The sequence below is a fragment of the Natator depressus genome, chromosome 3, assembly GCF_965152275.1.
Source record: "Natator depressus isolate rNatDep1 chromosome 3, rNatDep2.hap1, whole genome shotgun sequence".
Taxonomy (NCBI): domain Eukaryota; kingdom Metazoa; phylum Chordata; order Testudines; family Cheloniidae; genus Natator; species Natator depressus.
In genome coordinates, this window is record NC_134236.1 from 49,813,443 (window position 1) to 49,827,607 (window position 14,165).

General features: G+C 39.5%; 1 protein-coding gene across 4 annotated transcripts in view; it reads left to right on the forward strand.

Annotated features, from left to right (window-relative positions):
• The window catches only part of PRIM2 (DNA primase subunit 2), a 297,206-nt gene that overhangs the window by 174,383 nt on the left and 108,658 nt on the right, over window positions 1–14,165 (forward strand). For all 4 annotated transcript variants that reach the window (XM_074947892.1, XM_074947891.1, XM_074947893.1 and 1 more), the window contains one exon: window positions 13,735–13,807. In XM_074947892.1, the coding sequence (XP_074803993.1) occupies window positions 13,735–13,807 (73 nt within the window). The remainder of the gene's footprint in view (window positions 1–13,734; window positions 13,808–14,165) is intronic.

Below are 14,165 nucleotides of genomic sequence, written 5' to 3' on the forward strand. Positions count from 1 at the left end.
GAGGAGGATTACTGATAATCGTATTCATCATATAAGAAAGTTCTACCAGTCCCAAAAGATTGGACATGTTACCTCCCTAGTTAATGAATATTTCAGATCTTACCCAAATACATGCTTACAGTCAATTCTTATTAGCTAAACTAAAATTTATTAAAAACGAAGAGAGTGAGTGTGTAGGTTAAAAGATCAGTATACATATGGACATGAGTATAGTTTTGAGATCAGTTTCATAGCAGAGATGGTGAGCTTTGGAGTTGCAAAGAATTTTTAGAATTAGCCCCTAGATCAGTCCAATGTTCTGATCCAGGGGGGACTGGAGATCTCAGTCTTATGACTTAAGCTTCCCCTGTATAAAGCATCAAGCAGATCTGAGATAAAAAGGATCAGTACCCAAGACACCTTTATACAGTTCCAGGCCTTTCTTTGAGAGCTCGGAGTTCTTAGGTGAACAATAGGCAATCACAGAGACTTTGAAGTAGACCTATTTCCTAAGCATCACCAGAAATTAGCTACACGGATTAACATAAGGCAATTGCCTGTTTTCCACCATTTGCAGGTGATTTAAATGTTAAGATCTCCTTTTGATCTCTGATTAACAAAATACAGCATATACAGGAACTGTTCAATTACATTGTTAACCTCTATCAATATGTATGTAAACACACACAACCACAAAAATTATCTACCAATATGTCCCTGAAGGTTGAATTGGGTCATTTATCCTGTAGGATGCGTAATGCTTTCTGGCCATGTGTCACAACATGTTTGGCCCTTTTGGCATCTCCTCTCTAGCTCAGGATACTGTAATGAAGGTAGAGGATCTCCCCTGCAAAGTATATGGTCTTTTCAAGAAAAAGATGGATGAGTTGCTGGAAAAGTTGAAGGAGTCAAGATTGACGGCCTGCTCTTCGGGGCTGACTTTTATTCTCTGAAGTCACACTCAAATAGAAACGACAATTGGCTTCATACTTTGCATGTAAGGTGAAGTTTGGCCTTTTGTCTGGATAGTACTGGGTCCTTCAGGTTAGCTACTCAGCTCTCTGTCTTTTATGCTGATAGCAAGAATTCTGACAATTTCTGTGCAACCATTTCCAGATGGATTACTTCCAGCATCACAACGGTGAACAAAGTAGCAAATACCTCTCCTCCACAGAGACTTTTGACCCATTCAAAAAGGACTCAAGCTACCTCAGTGACATTTTTGAGGGACATTCCCATATTGACATATTGCTACTTTGTCCTCTGTCATTTAACTCAACATTAAGCCATCAAATCTGCTTCAAGATCTGATGCAGATTTTGAAAAAGTGATTCTTCAGTCTCTCATTAGGTGGACTCTGAGCCTAACTGCTTGTGAGTCACCTGCGTGGTATACAGATGTGCAACCACACAAAGAAGAAAAACTGGTTACTTTTCTCTATTGTAACTGTTGTTCTTTGAGATGTGGCTCACATGAGTATTCCACAACCCATCCTCTGTACTCTCTGCATTGGAATCTTGAGTCACAAATTCTGGTACGAAAGAACTGAGGGGGGGTTGGAAGCCACTGCCCTCATAGCCATGGAAGGAGCCATGAGAAAGCAGAGTGTATGAGCGTTGCCCCGATGGGTACTGCTACTGAAAGCGCTCTGGCTCTGGCATACCGCGTGCACATACGCTTGAATGAAGTATGCATGCAGTTCATATCTTGATGAACAACGGTTACAAATACAAGTGAGTAACTGTTCTGGTGTGCTGTTATTTTTTCTCTGTTTTCATTAAAACATCTTTGTAGGATCATCAAAAATGCTCATCATTAGTATAACTTTATTCCCACTGAACTCAATGGTAAAACTACCATTAGTTTCACACTTAGTGCTTTTGAAAATTCCATCCTCTGTGTGAGGAATTATTGGAACGTGTCTCTGTTTTCACTGCTGACAATTTTTTCCATAATTTTTATGGGCAGGAATGGTGTCCCTAGCCTCTGTTTGCCAGAAGGTGGGAATAGGTGACAGATCACTTGATTGATTACCTGTTCTGTTCATTCCCTCTAAAACACCTGGTATTGGCCACTGTCGGTCTGATTCAGTATGGTCGTTCTTATAAAAATAAGTGTTTTGTGCCATAATATTCAGATCCGTTGTCGGCCTCCAGGTTTTCTTTTGGTAATGTGTAAAAAGGAAAGACTGCAAAAACAAAGGGTCAGCTTTTTAAAATTAGTTGCTGAAACTAGCTACCTAACACTTAGAGATCCTTCATTTGTTATGCAAATGGGCAAACCAGCTAATTTTTGATTTTCTCCATATGTTTGCACATCAAATTGTTGGCTTTGCGTATGCAGTTTAAAAATAAACTTATCCCAATGAATGAGGGACCATGCTAGAGCTAAGAACATCCCCAATATGATATAGAAGTGTATAAGTAAAACTGTAAAAAAACATTGTTACAGCCAGTGAAACCACAAAATATCACATATTTTCTAGTCCCTAAAAAGGCAAAAAAAGTTATAGTTTAAAACTGGACTTTATAACTTGAGAATCAGGCTTTGGCAGGGAATAGACAGATGACCTAATAGGTCTTTTCCATTATTTCTATGAATTGTGATTCATTTTTATTTCATCTTCCTCACAAAAATGGAAGGTATTTTAGTTGTAGGCTTCCCTCTTCCTTCATCTTATGAAGTTACTTATGCCAAAAATAAAATATTGCTGTATGTCAGACAAATAGAGCTTCATCAGGGGAGCAAAAGCTTAGAAATTATCTGAGAAGAGTGTGCAATTGAAGGTTAAACAGTGCTGATTGGTTGCTAATGCATTGTGTGTTTGATGGCAGCTGTTCATATCTGCTTGTGAATTTTAAATTAGCTAGCCTTCACTTTCAGCACAAATGCTTTTTGCTGAAGTTTACATCTATAAAGTTATTTTTTAAACAATTCCTTATTTTAATGCATGGCCCTGTTTTTTAATGTGCATGGAATTCATTTTGTAATGAGATTGTTGTGTAATAAATACTTTATCTATAGCTGAGATGCTATTTCTTCCCTATTCTACTTTACTGGTGCTTTTTAATGCTGATTGTACAGTAGTGAAATAAGAAATCATTTTGCAACATTTGCAACACTCACAACTGGCTATAATAAATCTTTAAATGGCTAACATTCTAAGCTACAGTTTTAGTGAGAAGAATTGCTGAGCAAACAGAATTGAAGAGGAAATCATCTTTACATACTATGCTATCATTCTAATATGACCTTACAGAATCTGGAGCCTTTCATGTGACTAAACATGTACATGTTAAACAGAAGTCAAATTTTTGACTCCCAAATTAACTTAACTTTACATTTAACGTTCTGTATTCAGTGTGAACACATGGTTTCTTGAAGTTCTTCAATTGTAAATACTCTGTACCATGGGGCTAATAAAAGCAAAACAAAAAAAACCAAAGTCAGTATTGAATTGTGTTGGGCAGTCCCAACAAACCATTATGTGACTGTGCACTTAATCTGAACATGTGCAGACATGGAGAAAGAACCTTTTTTCCAAAAGTTTGTAACAGCACATCTTTCCTCTGCGGGGGCAGGGGGGAAATGCTTCCTTACATCTTTCCTCATGAATTCCTTTCCTTCTATTCCATCTATTCAGGATCTCTTCATAGGTTCACACAGGTAAAACGGTGCTCTTAAACCCTTCCAATTCTCCCTGCCACATCCTTTCTCATTCACTGGACAACACCATCATCCTGTCTGTCACTCAGGCCTGTAACCATGGCATCATAGTCCACTCAGGACCTCTCTCTAGGTTCTCACATACAGGCTCCTTCTAAACTGTGCAGATTCTTTCTGCATAATATCTCAAAGATATGGCCTTTGGTATCTATCCACACAGCTAAAACGCTCATCCAGACTATTATCATCATACATCTCTATCACTGCATCATCCTTTTCTCTGGCCTTGACAAATGCAAACTTGTCCTGCTCATATCCATGCAGTATGCTGCTGCAAAGATGATTTTCCTAGCCATCTTCTTTGACCATGTCACCTTCTCTTTATATTTCTCCACTGACTCCCCTTTTTCTGCTGCTTAAAAATGAAGACAAGTAGCTTATGTTTGATGGCCTTTCATGGCCTGTCTCCATCCTACTTAACATTTCTCATTCACTTTTGAAATGTCAGCTCTCACTGCTGATCAGCGCATGAGCCAGCCTCCATCACCCACTTGTTAAATTTTCAAACAAGCACCTTCTTGCTTTCTCCCATGTAGCCCCTCACAAGTGGGAGGAGTTTCCTGTAAACATCTGCAAAATGAACTCATTACCCTCCTTCAAATTCCTCCTCAAAACTCTTGTTTTCCATGATATCTACAAAAAGTTGACAATGGTTAGGTTACTAATGTGCTAAGGCCACAGCCTATTGTGCTGATGAATACTGTCTCACTGATTGCTTGTACTTTTCTATTGTTCTGTCAGTGTCGATCTGTTGTACAGCACCTAGCACAATCGGGTCCTGATCCATGACTGGATTTCTAAGCAAAAAGGTATACTACTACAACTAATAACAAATCCTATCGGTAGATTTGCATGGAGTCTCTTTAACTTCAGTGGAGTTACACATGGGTAGCTGGAGTGTGCCAGATGATCTTCGCTGGGTCCAGAAGGGCTTTGTTGACAGGCAAAGCTATGCAGGCAGGTGAGGGTGATTGGAGGATATCAAGCATATGATAAGGCTCTTTAACCTCCTTGAGAGGGATCCACAAGGAATCTGCAATTCTCTTGACTAGATCCTGGAAGTGTTTAACATCATCTGCTAAGAATGGAGGCAGAGGCATGACAGCTTCATCCGGAGACAAAGACAAGATGTTGGCTGTGAGTGAGACTTCTTCATCGGCTCTAGCTTCCTGTTCCTCGAATTGCTCTTGAGGGTCAGGTCTCTTGGGTGGAGCAGGTGATACGGGTTGTCCTTCTCTATGGTGCTCGATGCTATGGAAGATTGTTGGAGATGGCCACCCAAAGGTCCCAATATAGCAAAGGTCATGATGAACAATATAATGTGCATGGATACATCAATTGTCAGGGAGGAGCCAGATCCTCCTCTCTCTGCACTGAGGCTGTCAAGCTTTGGAACTGATGCATGCACAACCAGCTCATCATCACAATGGCCTATCTCCCAGGCGTTCAGAATGTGACCACAGATGTACTCAGCAGGCACTTCTTCCAAGAACATGAGTGGGAAATAGACCCCAGCATATTACACCACATATTCAGTCAATGCAGGACAGCTCAGATAGACTTGTTCACCACAGAGTTAAACAACAAATGTATCCTCTTCTGCTTCTGGGGTGGTCTGGCTCACCAATCCCTGGGGGATGCTTTTCACCTTCACTGGTCGTCAACTTTCCTGTATACATTCCTGCTGACTCCCCTAAAAGCCAAAGTTTTATGCTCAAAATAAAGAAAGACAAGCAGAATCATCCTAATAGTTCTGACCTTGCCCAGGAAAACGTGGTTTCCTTGTCCGATAAAGCTGGCCATTGCTCTCCAATCACTCTCTACATTGCTCCTCATCTCCTCTCACAGGAAGGTGGGAAGATCCTTTACCCCAGCCTTGCAGTGTTTCATCTCAAAGCATAGTTGGCTGATGGTTCATGGGATTAGAGGCAACCTGCTCAGAGGGCATCAAAAGACTATTATTACACAGCAGGAAACAATCTACTTGCTACACGTACTCAAAAATGGATGAGGTTTGTCGGTTGGTGTAACCTCAGGCATGTTCCACCAATGATTTCATCACTACCAGATATACTGGACTACATCCTAACTCTAAAATCCTTGGGAACTGTCAATGACCTCCGTAAGAGTCCACTTGGCAGCAGTCATGGCTTTCCACCCTCCAATAGAGGGTTATTCTGTCTTTGCCCACAGTGAGATTCTTCAGAGGGCTTAGAAACCTCTCTCCACCAATCTAATGCCCTACTCAGGCATGGGACCTCAATCTGGTTCTTAAAAACCTCACAAGACCACCCTTGGAACCAATGGTTACCTGCTCACTGCTCCATTTGTCAATAAAGATGGCATTGCTGATAGTATCATGTCAGCACAATGGGTTGGAGAAATAGGGGCTCTGATGGAATACCCCCTTTTGCATTATCTTTTAAGGACAGGGTCATACCAAATTTGTCCCCACCCCAAATTTTTACCGAAAGCTTTTTCTAAGTTTCATATTAACCAGCCCATTCACTTGCCTGTCTTCCTCTCCAAACCAGATCTAGATAACCAGAAGGCACTGCTACACATCCTTGATGTCAGGAGAGCCCTCGCCTTCTATCTGGATAGGACAAAGTCCTTCAGAAAGACCTATAGGTTGTTTGTCTTGGTAGCAGATAAGTGAAAAGTCTAACCAGAGACTTTTGAAGTGGATATCAGGCTGCACTAAATCTTGCTACGAGTGTTGCAGTATTCAAACACCTTTGAATATATGTACTCATTCTACAAGGTCCATTTCCACCTCTGTGGCATTCCTCAAGAACGTGCCATTATTGTGAAATGTCAGGCCAATATTTGGGCATCTATACATATGTTCGCTGAACACTATACCATAACTCACAACTCTGCTGCTGATACAGTGTTTGGCTTGGCTGTACTTTCTTCGGTACTACACACTACTCCAAAGTCTCCCTCTTCCCCCTACCGTAGAGGGAACTGCTCAGTAGTCACCTAGAGTGGAGCATCCATAGGGACACTACTTGAAGAAGAAGAAGAAATGGTTACTCATTGTCAAGGTTCCTTCCCCACCTTGAACTCTAGGGTACAGATGTGGGAACCTGCATGAAAGACCCCCTAAGCTTATTCTTACCAGCTTAGGTTAAAAACTTTTCTCAAGGACAGGGCAAAGTTTGTACCTTGAACAGTATGCTGCCACCACCAAGCGTTTTAAACAAAGAACAGGGAAAGGGACCACTTGGAGACATCTTCCCCCAAAATATCCCCCCAAGCCCTACAGCCCCTTTCCTGGGGAAGTCTTGATGATGATCCTCACCAATTGGTAGAGGTGAACACACACCCAAACCCTTGGATCTTAAGAACAATGAAAAATCAATCAGATTCTTAAAAGAAGAATTTTATTTAAAGAAAAGGAAAAATAATCACCTCTGTAAAATCAGGATGGTAAATACCTTAAAGGTAATCAGATTCAAAACATAGAGAATCCCTCTAGGCAAAACCTTAAGTTACAAAAAGACACAAAAACAGAAATATACATTCCCTCCAGCACAGCTTATTTTACCAGCCATTAAACAAAAGAAAATCGAACGCATTTTCTAGCTAGATTACTTACTAACTTAACAGGAGTTGGAAGGCTTGCATTTCTGATCTGTTCCTGGCAAAAGCATCACACAGACAGACAGACAACTCTTCCCCCTACCCTCTCCAGATTTGAAAGTATCTTGTCTCCTCATTGGTCATTTTGGGTCAGGTGCCAGCAAGGTTACCTTAGCTTCTCAACCCTTTACAGGTGAAAGGGTTTTGCCTCTGTCCAGGAGGGATTTTATAGCACTGTATACAGAAAGGTGGTTACCCTTCCCTTTATATTTATGACACTCATCCTGCGCAGTAACTGTGTTCTTTTTAAGATGTGTGTCTCTATGGATGCTCCACTACCTCCCCTCCTTCCCCTCTGCTTCAGAGTTCTCTGTTATGGATCTTCATGGTAGAAGGAACTGAAGGCGGTTCTTCCGCGCAGTGCTATATAACAACGGCAGAGGACATGAGACTGACTAACATGCACGCACAGCCTGAATGGACGCTGCTATGAAAAATCTCTGCTCAAAGCCTCAGAGGGCGCTAGCAGATCTAGAGTGGGGCACCCGTAGGGGGACACATCTCAAAGAACCACAGCTACTGAATAGGGTGAGTAATCATTTCTTATAAGCTCTTTGGGAACTTTCTCTTGGTAAAATGGTTCCCAAAGTTTTTACTAAGGTGACCCACCAACTACATTTTGTCCTTTTTTGGAGCCACTATTACCTATAATCTGGCCTTGGACATGGCAATCCATCTAGAATCTTCCTGCCACCCACTGTTTGGGAAGGACAGTCTTAGTTTGTATATGTGAATTGCCTAGCATATTGGGGCTCTGATCCTTCATTGGGGTCTTAAGATGCTACTGTAATACAATACACTAGAAATTATTTAGTGTTTACAGGTAATCAGTTCTGGGGCTTAGGTACTCAGACTAGATGTTAGTGTTGGGATCTGATGATATTGTATGGTTTTGTAAGATAAGTAGGGAGATCTGTAATATGAGAGAAATACGTAGTGGAGAAACCTAAAAGAACAATGAAAGTATGAAATTTGAAATTATGGGAAATCTATATTTTATTTGTTCATGCCCTGACTGATAACATGCATAGAACTTGAACTTTGTAGAGCCCCATGCTTTTTGGAAATCTGAAATACCACTAAATAAAAATCTAAAAGAACATATAAACTGACATAAAATGAAAAACCCTACACTAGCAGCTCCTGTCCCATGGGGCTGAGCCTGACTTCCTAGTCTGGGCAACCTGACACACAGGGACTCAGTGCTGTTCAGGTTTTGCCCAGCCCTGCAGGACAGGAGCCACTGTTGCAGGATGAGTGTCGGGTGGACTCACTCTGCAAATCTGTCTTCCACCCTCACCACGGGGCAGGACCAGACCCTCTTCTCTTAGAGAAAGTGATCTGCTGGCCAGAAATAGATGACTCTAGAGATTTGTTCATCAGAAATAGATGATATATTTTTAAAATTGAAAATAAAAAAACATATGCATAATAAATCTGAGTAAAATTCAAATAACTAATTTTGATCAAATAGTCTTGCACTGGCAATAAATCTGCAAACTTCCTATCGCGTAGCTATTTTTAATCAACTTTTTTTACTTTTCTGGACTATATTCTTTGGTGAGAAAATCACCTAATTCCTTGGTATTCTAGAAGTATGATCTCACCTTAAATTTAAGATGTTGCTACAAAAGTGGAAATGGTGAGCCTTCTGGTTTTTATTTCTTAGTGTTAAAAGCTTGAAAATGGATTCATTCAGTGTGTTTGAATTAGGGCTGTCGATTAATCACAGTTAACTCAGTTTCTCCATCACAAATGCATTTTCCTGGTTTAGACAAGGCTTTTCATATGAGTGGGGCTTCAGCTCAAATGCCATTTTGATTCTCAGCTGTGGCAGTAGAGAAAGTCTTTCAGAAATAAGTCACAGGCCAGTTGGGTGTTGAAAGGTTAAAACTAGCTTGTTAAATTTGGAGTCATTCTTAATAGGTAGCCAGTGGAGATCCAAAAGCACTGGTGTCATGTGTTTCCAGAAAAATGTACCATGTTACAAATGAGTATTGTATATATTTTACATCTGGGGACACTGAGGCTTGTTGGGTCTCATCCAAAGCCCTTTGTAGTCTATGGAACACTTTCCATGGATTTCAGTGGTCTTTGGATTAGGTCCAGAGTGCCGTTCAAATTTTGAGTGCCCTTACAGGGGCCAGCCTTTTCTGAAAATGGGGACCCCTTTTCGATGTCTCATTTTAGGCATCCGATATCAGTAGTCTCTTCTGAACATTTGGACTTAAAGGTGTACTTAAGGCACCCTTTAAAAAAAAATACTAGACAAAGTGCTTTAAATAACCACAGTAAAAATCTAATGTCAGTTACAGTGTTGTTTGGAACCAGAGTAGATTTAAAAAAAAAAACAGTTAAATGTGTAATTTTGAAGTTGGTGTTGTCACTTTAACTTAGCTATAGACTCAACTGTTTTGGCCACTGAATTTCTTCGAACTGACCAAGATCCATTTTCAAGGAACAAGAGGCTAGGTAAAGGTAATCCTACTCCTTGCACTCACTTTCCTCATGCTGCTGCATTCCGCATTAAGATGCCCCCTAGGTTCAGGGCAGTTTTCATAGGATCTTACTCTTCTGCTCTTCACAACGTTTTTTAGTTCAGTTATATTAGTTAGTAGGTGGTATTCAAAGTAAACGAAACATTTTATTTTCCAGGGAATGCAGTATTAACTATTTTGCTATGTTTACCACCCTAAACAGGATTCTAAATTAGAATATTGTCTTTTAGAGATGTTAATTCATAATTCATCTCTGATTTTTTTTTTTTTTTTTTTTTTTTTTTACTCTCAAGAAGGTTTTTTGTACTTTGATAGAAGGTTTTGACAAGTTTAGTCTGGCAGCTGCTGTCATTTGAAGATGGTTTAATAAAATACAGATACCAAATGTTGAATCTGTTTGAGAAGGCTGTCTCTCTCAGAGAGACAATTACAAATCTGTTTTAGTGCTTTTCTTTTCATTTTGTTTAGTATCTACAGTTCTAACTTCATTAGCATCTAGAGCATATTGTGTTTTCAGTTAGACCAAAATAAAACAGAAGAAGGCGTCTTTAGAAGACTTTCATTTTCTCCATCACCTACCTCATTTTTCTATTTGTAAGCGTAAGTATTTGTCTACTGATACCATGAAGGAGATTGTACAATTCTTTAGCTTGTTAAACCACGAGGTATGAAGTGAGTTGTCAAGACGGACACAAAGAGTACTTAAAAGATCAATACCAAAATAATCTGAATCCAAATTTTGACCTGACCATAACATTTGTATAATGTGGTTAAAAATTTCCTTTTGATTCTTCTAAAAAAATGTAAAAGCCAGTGCTATGTGTCCTGCTCTTATTCAGTACTAAATACTCTTACTCAAATACTCATGGGATTTTAAGAAAAAGAGATAGGGAAATGTCACAGACCTGATTGGGCTCCCACTGCTGGATGCTCACTAGGCTGTTGGGTTTGGATCCAAACATTGGGTCCTGAATGTTTCTAAATCTGAAGAGTCTAAGTAGGGTGACCAGACAGCAAGTGTGAAAAATCGGGACGGGGGTGGGGGGTAGTAGGTGCCTACATAAGACAAAGCCCCAAATATCGGGCCTGTCCCTATAAAATTAGGACATCTGGTCACCCTAAGTCTGAACAGCATCCAGGCTCTGGCCTCTCAGTCTCGGAGGGCAGCCTCCCTATTTGATACCCTTTGTCAAAAGTGGGATCATATGGTCCAGCTGCCTTAGGCCCCAAAAGCAGTACTCACCAAAACTCACCAGTAGTTTTCCCAGAGCCCCATCTTCATGCGGTTCTCTGATTTACAGTTTTACCCTTCATGGATGTGTGATGGCTACAGCAAGAAACTCATTGAAAAAGCCTATGTGTACACACTTTATTCACGGAGAAAGCATAGAGCCTTGCAGACCCGTGCAAAAATAACAAAATCTGCATGCAGAAACCCTCTCTCCAGTTTTCTTTCCATATCGTGAAACCTTTGGGTTTGGTCAGTCCCTTCTGGGTCCCAAGACCCTCTTCTCTTTCTCCTCAACCCTCAAGTTTCCTTTTTCTTCCTCTACAACAAGCTGTCCTTTGCTTATTCAGATGTAGTGGTCAACAGGTTGCCCCGGTCCCTTTTTTAACAGCAGGTTGTAACATCCCTTTCTTTGTTCTCCTGGGGCATTTCCATTGTTCCAACAAAAGGAATTTTCCATGGTATTACAATCAGGTGCCTTGCAGTCTAGATGAGTGTACGCTGTGTACCTATTTTCCCAAACATCACCTATAGGCACATTCTTTACAATAATCTTGTAACTTTACTGGTACAGGGTTATTCCTGGGTCACCTACTTATGTCAATCCTTCTTTAGGCTTAAGGCCTAATGTGGCTAAGGTAACATCTTACAGGCCTCAGCTGCAGGCCTTGCTTTATAGCTTTACTTTGCTTATATGCCAAATACACACTCTTCACTCATAAATATTTGTCAACCTATACCCCTGTAATACTATCCTACTTATTCTATGCCTATACCTACAATTTAAATCTATTTATCACACACTGATTACATATGAATTAACCACAACAATAGATGACACAATAAAATGATTATATAAGGTGATTAGCTACATCCTTCAAATGCCTCCATATCATTTTCTGTTATGCCTACAAAAAAACATGATGACGCTACTCGTGTGCTGAGACTACTGGCTATTGTACTGACCAATATTGTCTCATTGTTTCCTTGTACTCCTCCATCAGCCTGTTTGATCCATCTGTTGACTCTTGTCTTATACTTAGATTGTAAGATCTTTGGGGAAGGGACTGTTTTTTTGTTTTGTGATTGGACAGCACCTAGGACAGTAGAGTTCTGATCTATGACTAGAGCTGCTAAACACTACAGTAATACAAATAATTGATGATAGTAAAATACCACTCAACCAGTTTTCTTTATCTATCTGTTGTCTGGGAATACAGAGGAGGTATTCCAAAGATGACAGTAACCTCAAGAAGTTTGACCAATTCTCTAGCGTCTGTCAAAAACAAGACTAAAGAAGTAAACAAGGGTTTGTTTTAACTGTGATTTAAACAGAAAGAATACAATGTACTACAGTAAAGTCATCTCTCAATTGCATGTTTTACACAAAATAAAATATTGCAAGTACCAGAGAGTAAACAGTAACATCCAGCATGCTCTCTTAGCCATATCCATTCTTTCTGGAGTTAATCACTGAGTGCCTGATAATATTTACAGCACTAATTTTTGTCAGAAGTTGTCTCCCTGAATCAGCATTCCCCAAAATGTTTTAATTCTTATGCAATATTTGCAGCTTAATTGAGTAAAAACCGATGCTTGCAAATTAAGTTCAACAAAACTTTACACAAATTCTACTTCTTTTCTTACTTTTTGCATCCTCTGTCTCACAGCTGAAAAAATCTTGTTTTCAAAGATCAAAAAAGAAAAATGCTTGATTACTGAATGCATGTAGAATCCTCACCTTAACTCACAGTTCTTCTAAATACACAATCATGGTTTTAATGGTTTCTAGTGGGTATTCTGTAACATCTCTCAGTACAAATGTCATCTTTCTCTGTTAAATTCAAAACTGCATACAATCATTGTCCCCCAAAATATTATTTTATTTCAGTGTCCGATGGGGTGCCAAAAATCCTTACATTCCTAGTGAAGCCTGAATTTTAAAAAATATTTTTCTAGTTCTGTCATATAACTCAGTGTTTTTAACTGTTTGAGGGCTTTTAGAATTTGACAGCATCCACAGAAATGTAGCTTGGGCCAGTGAGCTACTTGCTGAGCCTGTAGCTCTGTATGTGTGAGCTATCCCTGTTGCCAATTGTGTTGGGGACCCTACCACATAAGTAGAGAGGAAAGTTGAATTTCATCATCATTGCTCTTTTCTTCTGCCCTGCAATCAGACTAGGCTGATAACCGCCCCTACCCCACCCTCCCCAAAGGAGAATGCACTTGAGATTGCAAGTACTGCTCCAGATGCTTACATTTAGTTTACCACAACTTTGGTACTCTTGGTATTATTTTGAATACTTTTAATTAGTTTTTAGTGACTGTTCCCTTTTTTTTAGGATGTGTTCACCAGGGTGTCTCAACACTTTCAAACTCAGCACCAATATCTAAAGACTGAAGACTTCCCCCCCAAGGAATAAAGGAACAACAAAAAAAATTCTGTATAATCTTGATTTTAGTGTTATTTCTAATTTGGTTTACAAAACAGATAACTATCAGAACGATTTTTTTCTTGTCTGTGGTTTGCATGTAAAGTTCTCAGTTCCTAAATTTAATTTGCTAAAAGTTGCAAGGTCATTTATTCCTGCATTTATAAAAATTTCTTTTTTTAACTAACTAAACTAAACAGCTTATTTCCTTTTTTTGTTTCAGCCATTCCTATGTTGGTCCAGATTACAGCATACAAAAAAATGTTGGGAAAATTTCATTAGAACACATTGATGCAGTAAGTACTTTGTGCTCATCATTGGTTGCTATATGCTCATTGTTGTCTTGCCTTTCTAAAAACGATTAACAGTTCATCCCACCACCTCCTAGGGTATGACTGGCCTTTCTTAAAAAAGTCTTTATTCTCCCTGTCCATAAAAGCTGTGACTAAACTATCTGCTTTGTCTCTTCAGTAGTAGTTCTCAAACTGTTTTGAGGACCAGTTCAACAAAATTATGTCACATAAAAGCTAAAATGCAGCAAAGTTAACTTGAAGTGCAACCTGTGAGAAATTAGAGTGGGACTATTTGTGAGTTGGTGTTAATTTTTTAATTTTACCTCCAGTTGTTTTTCTTCTTCATTTTATAGTCAATTTT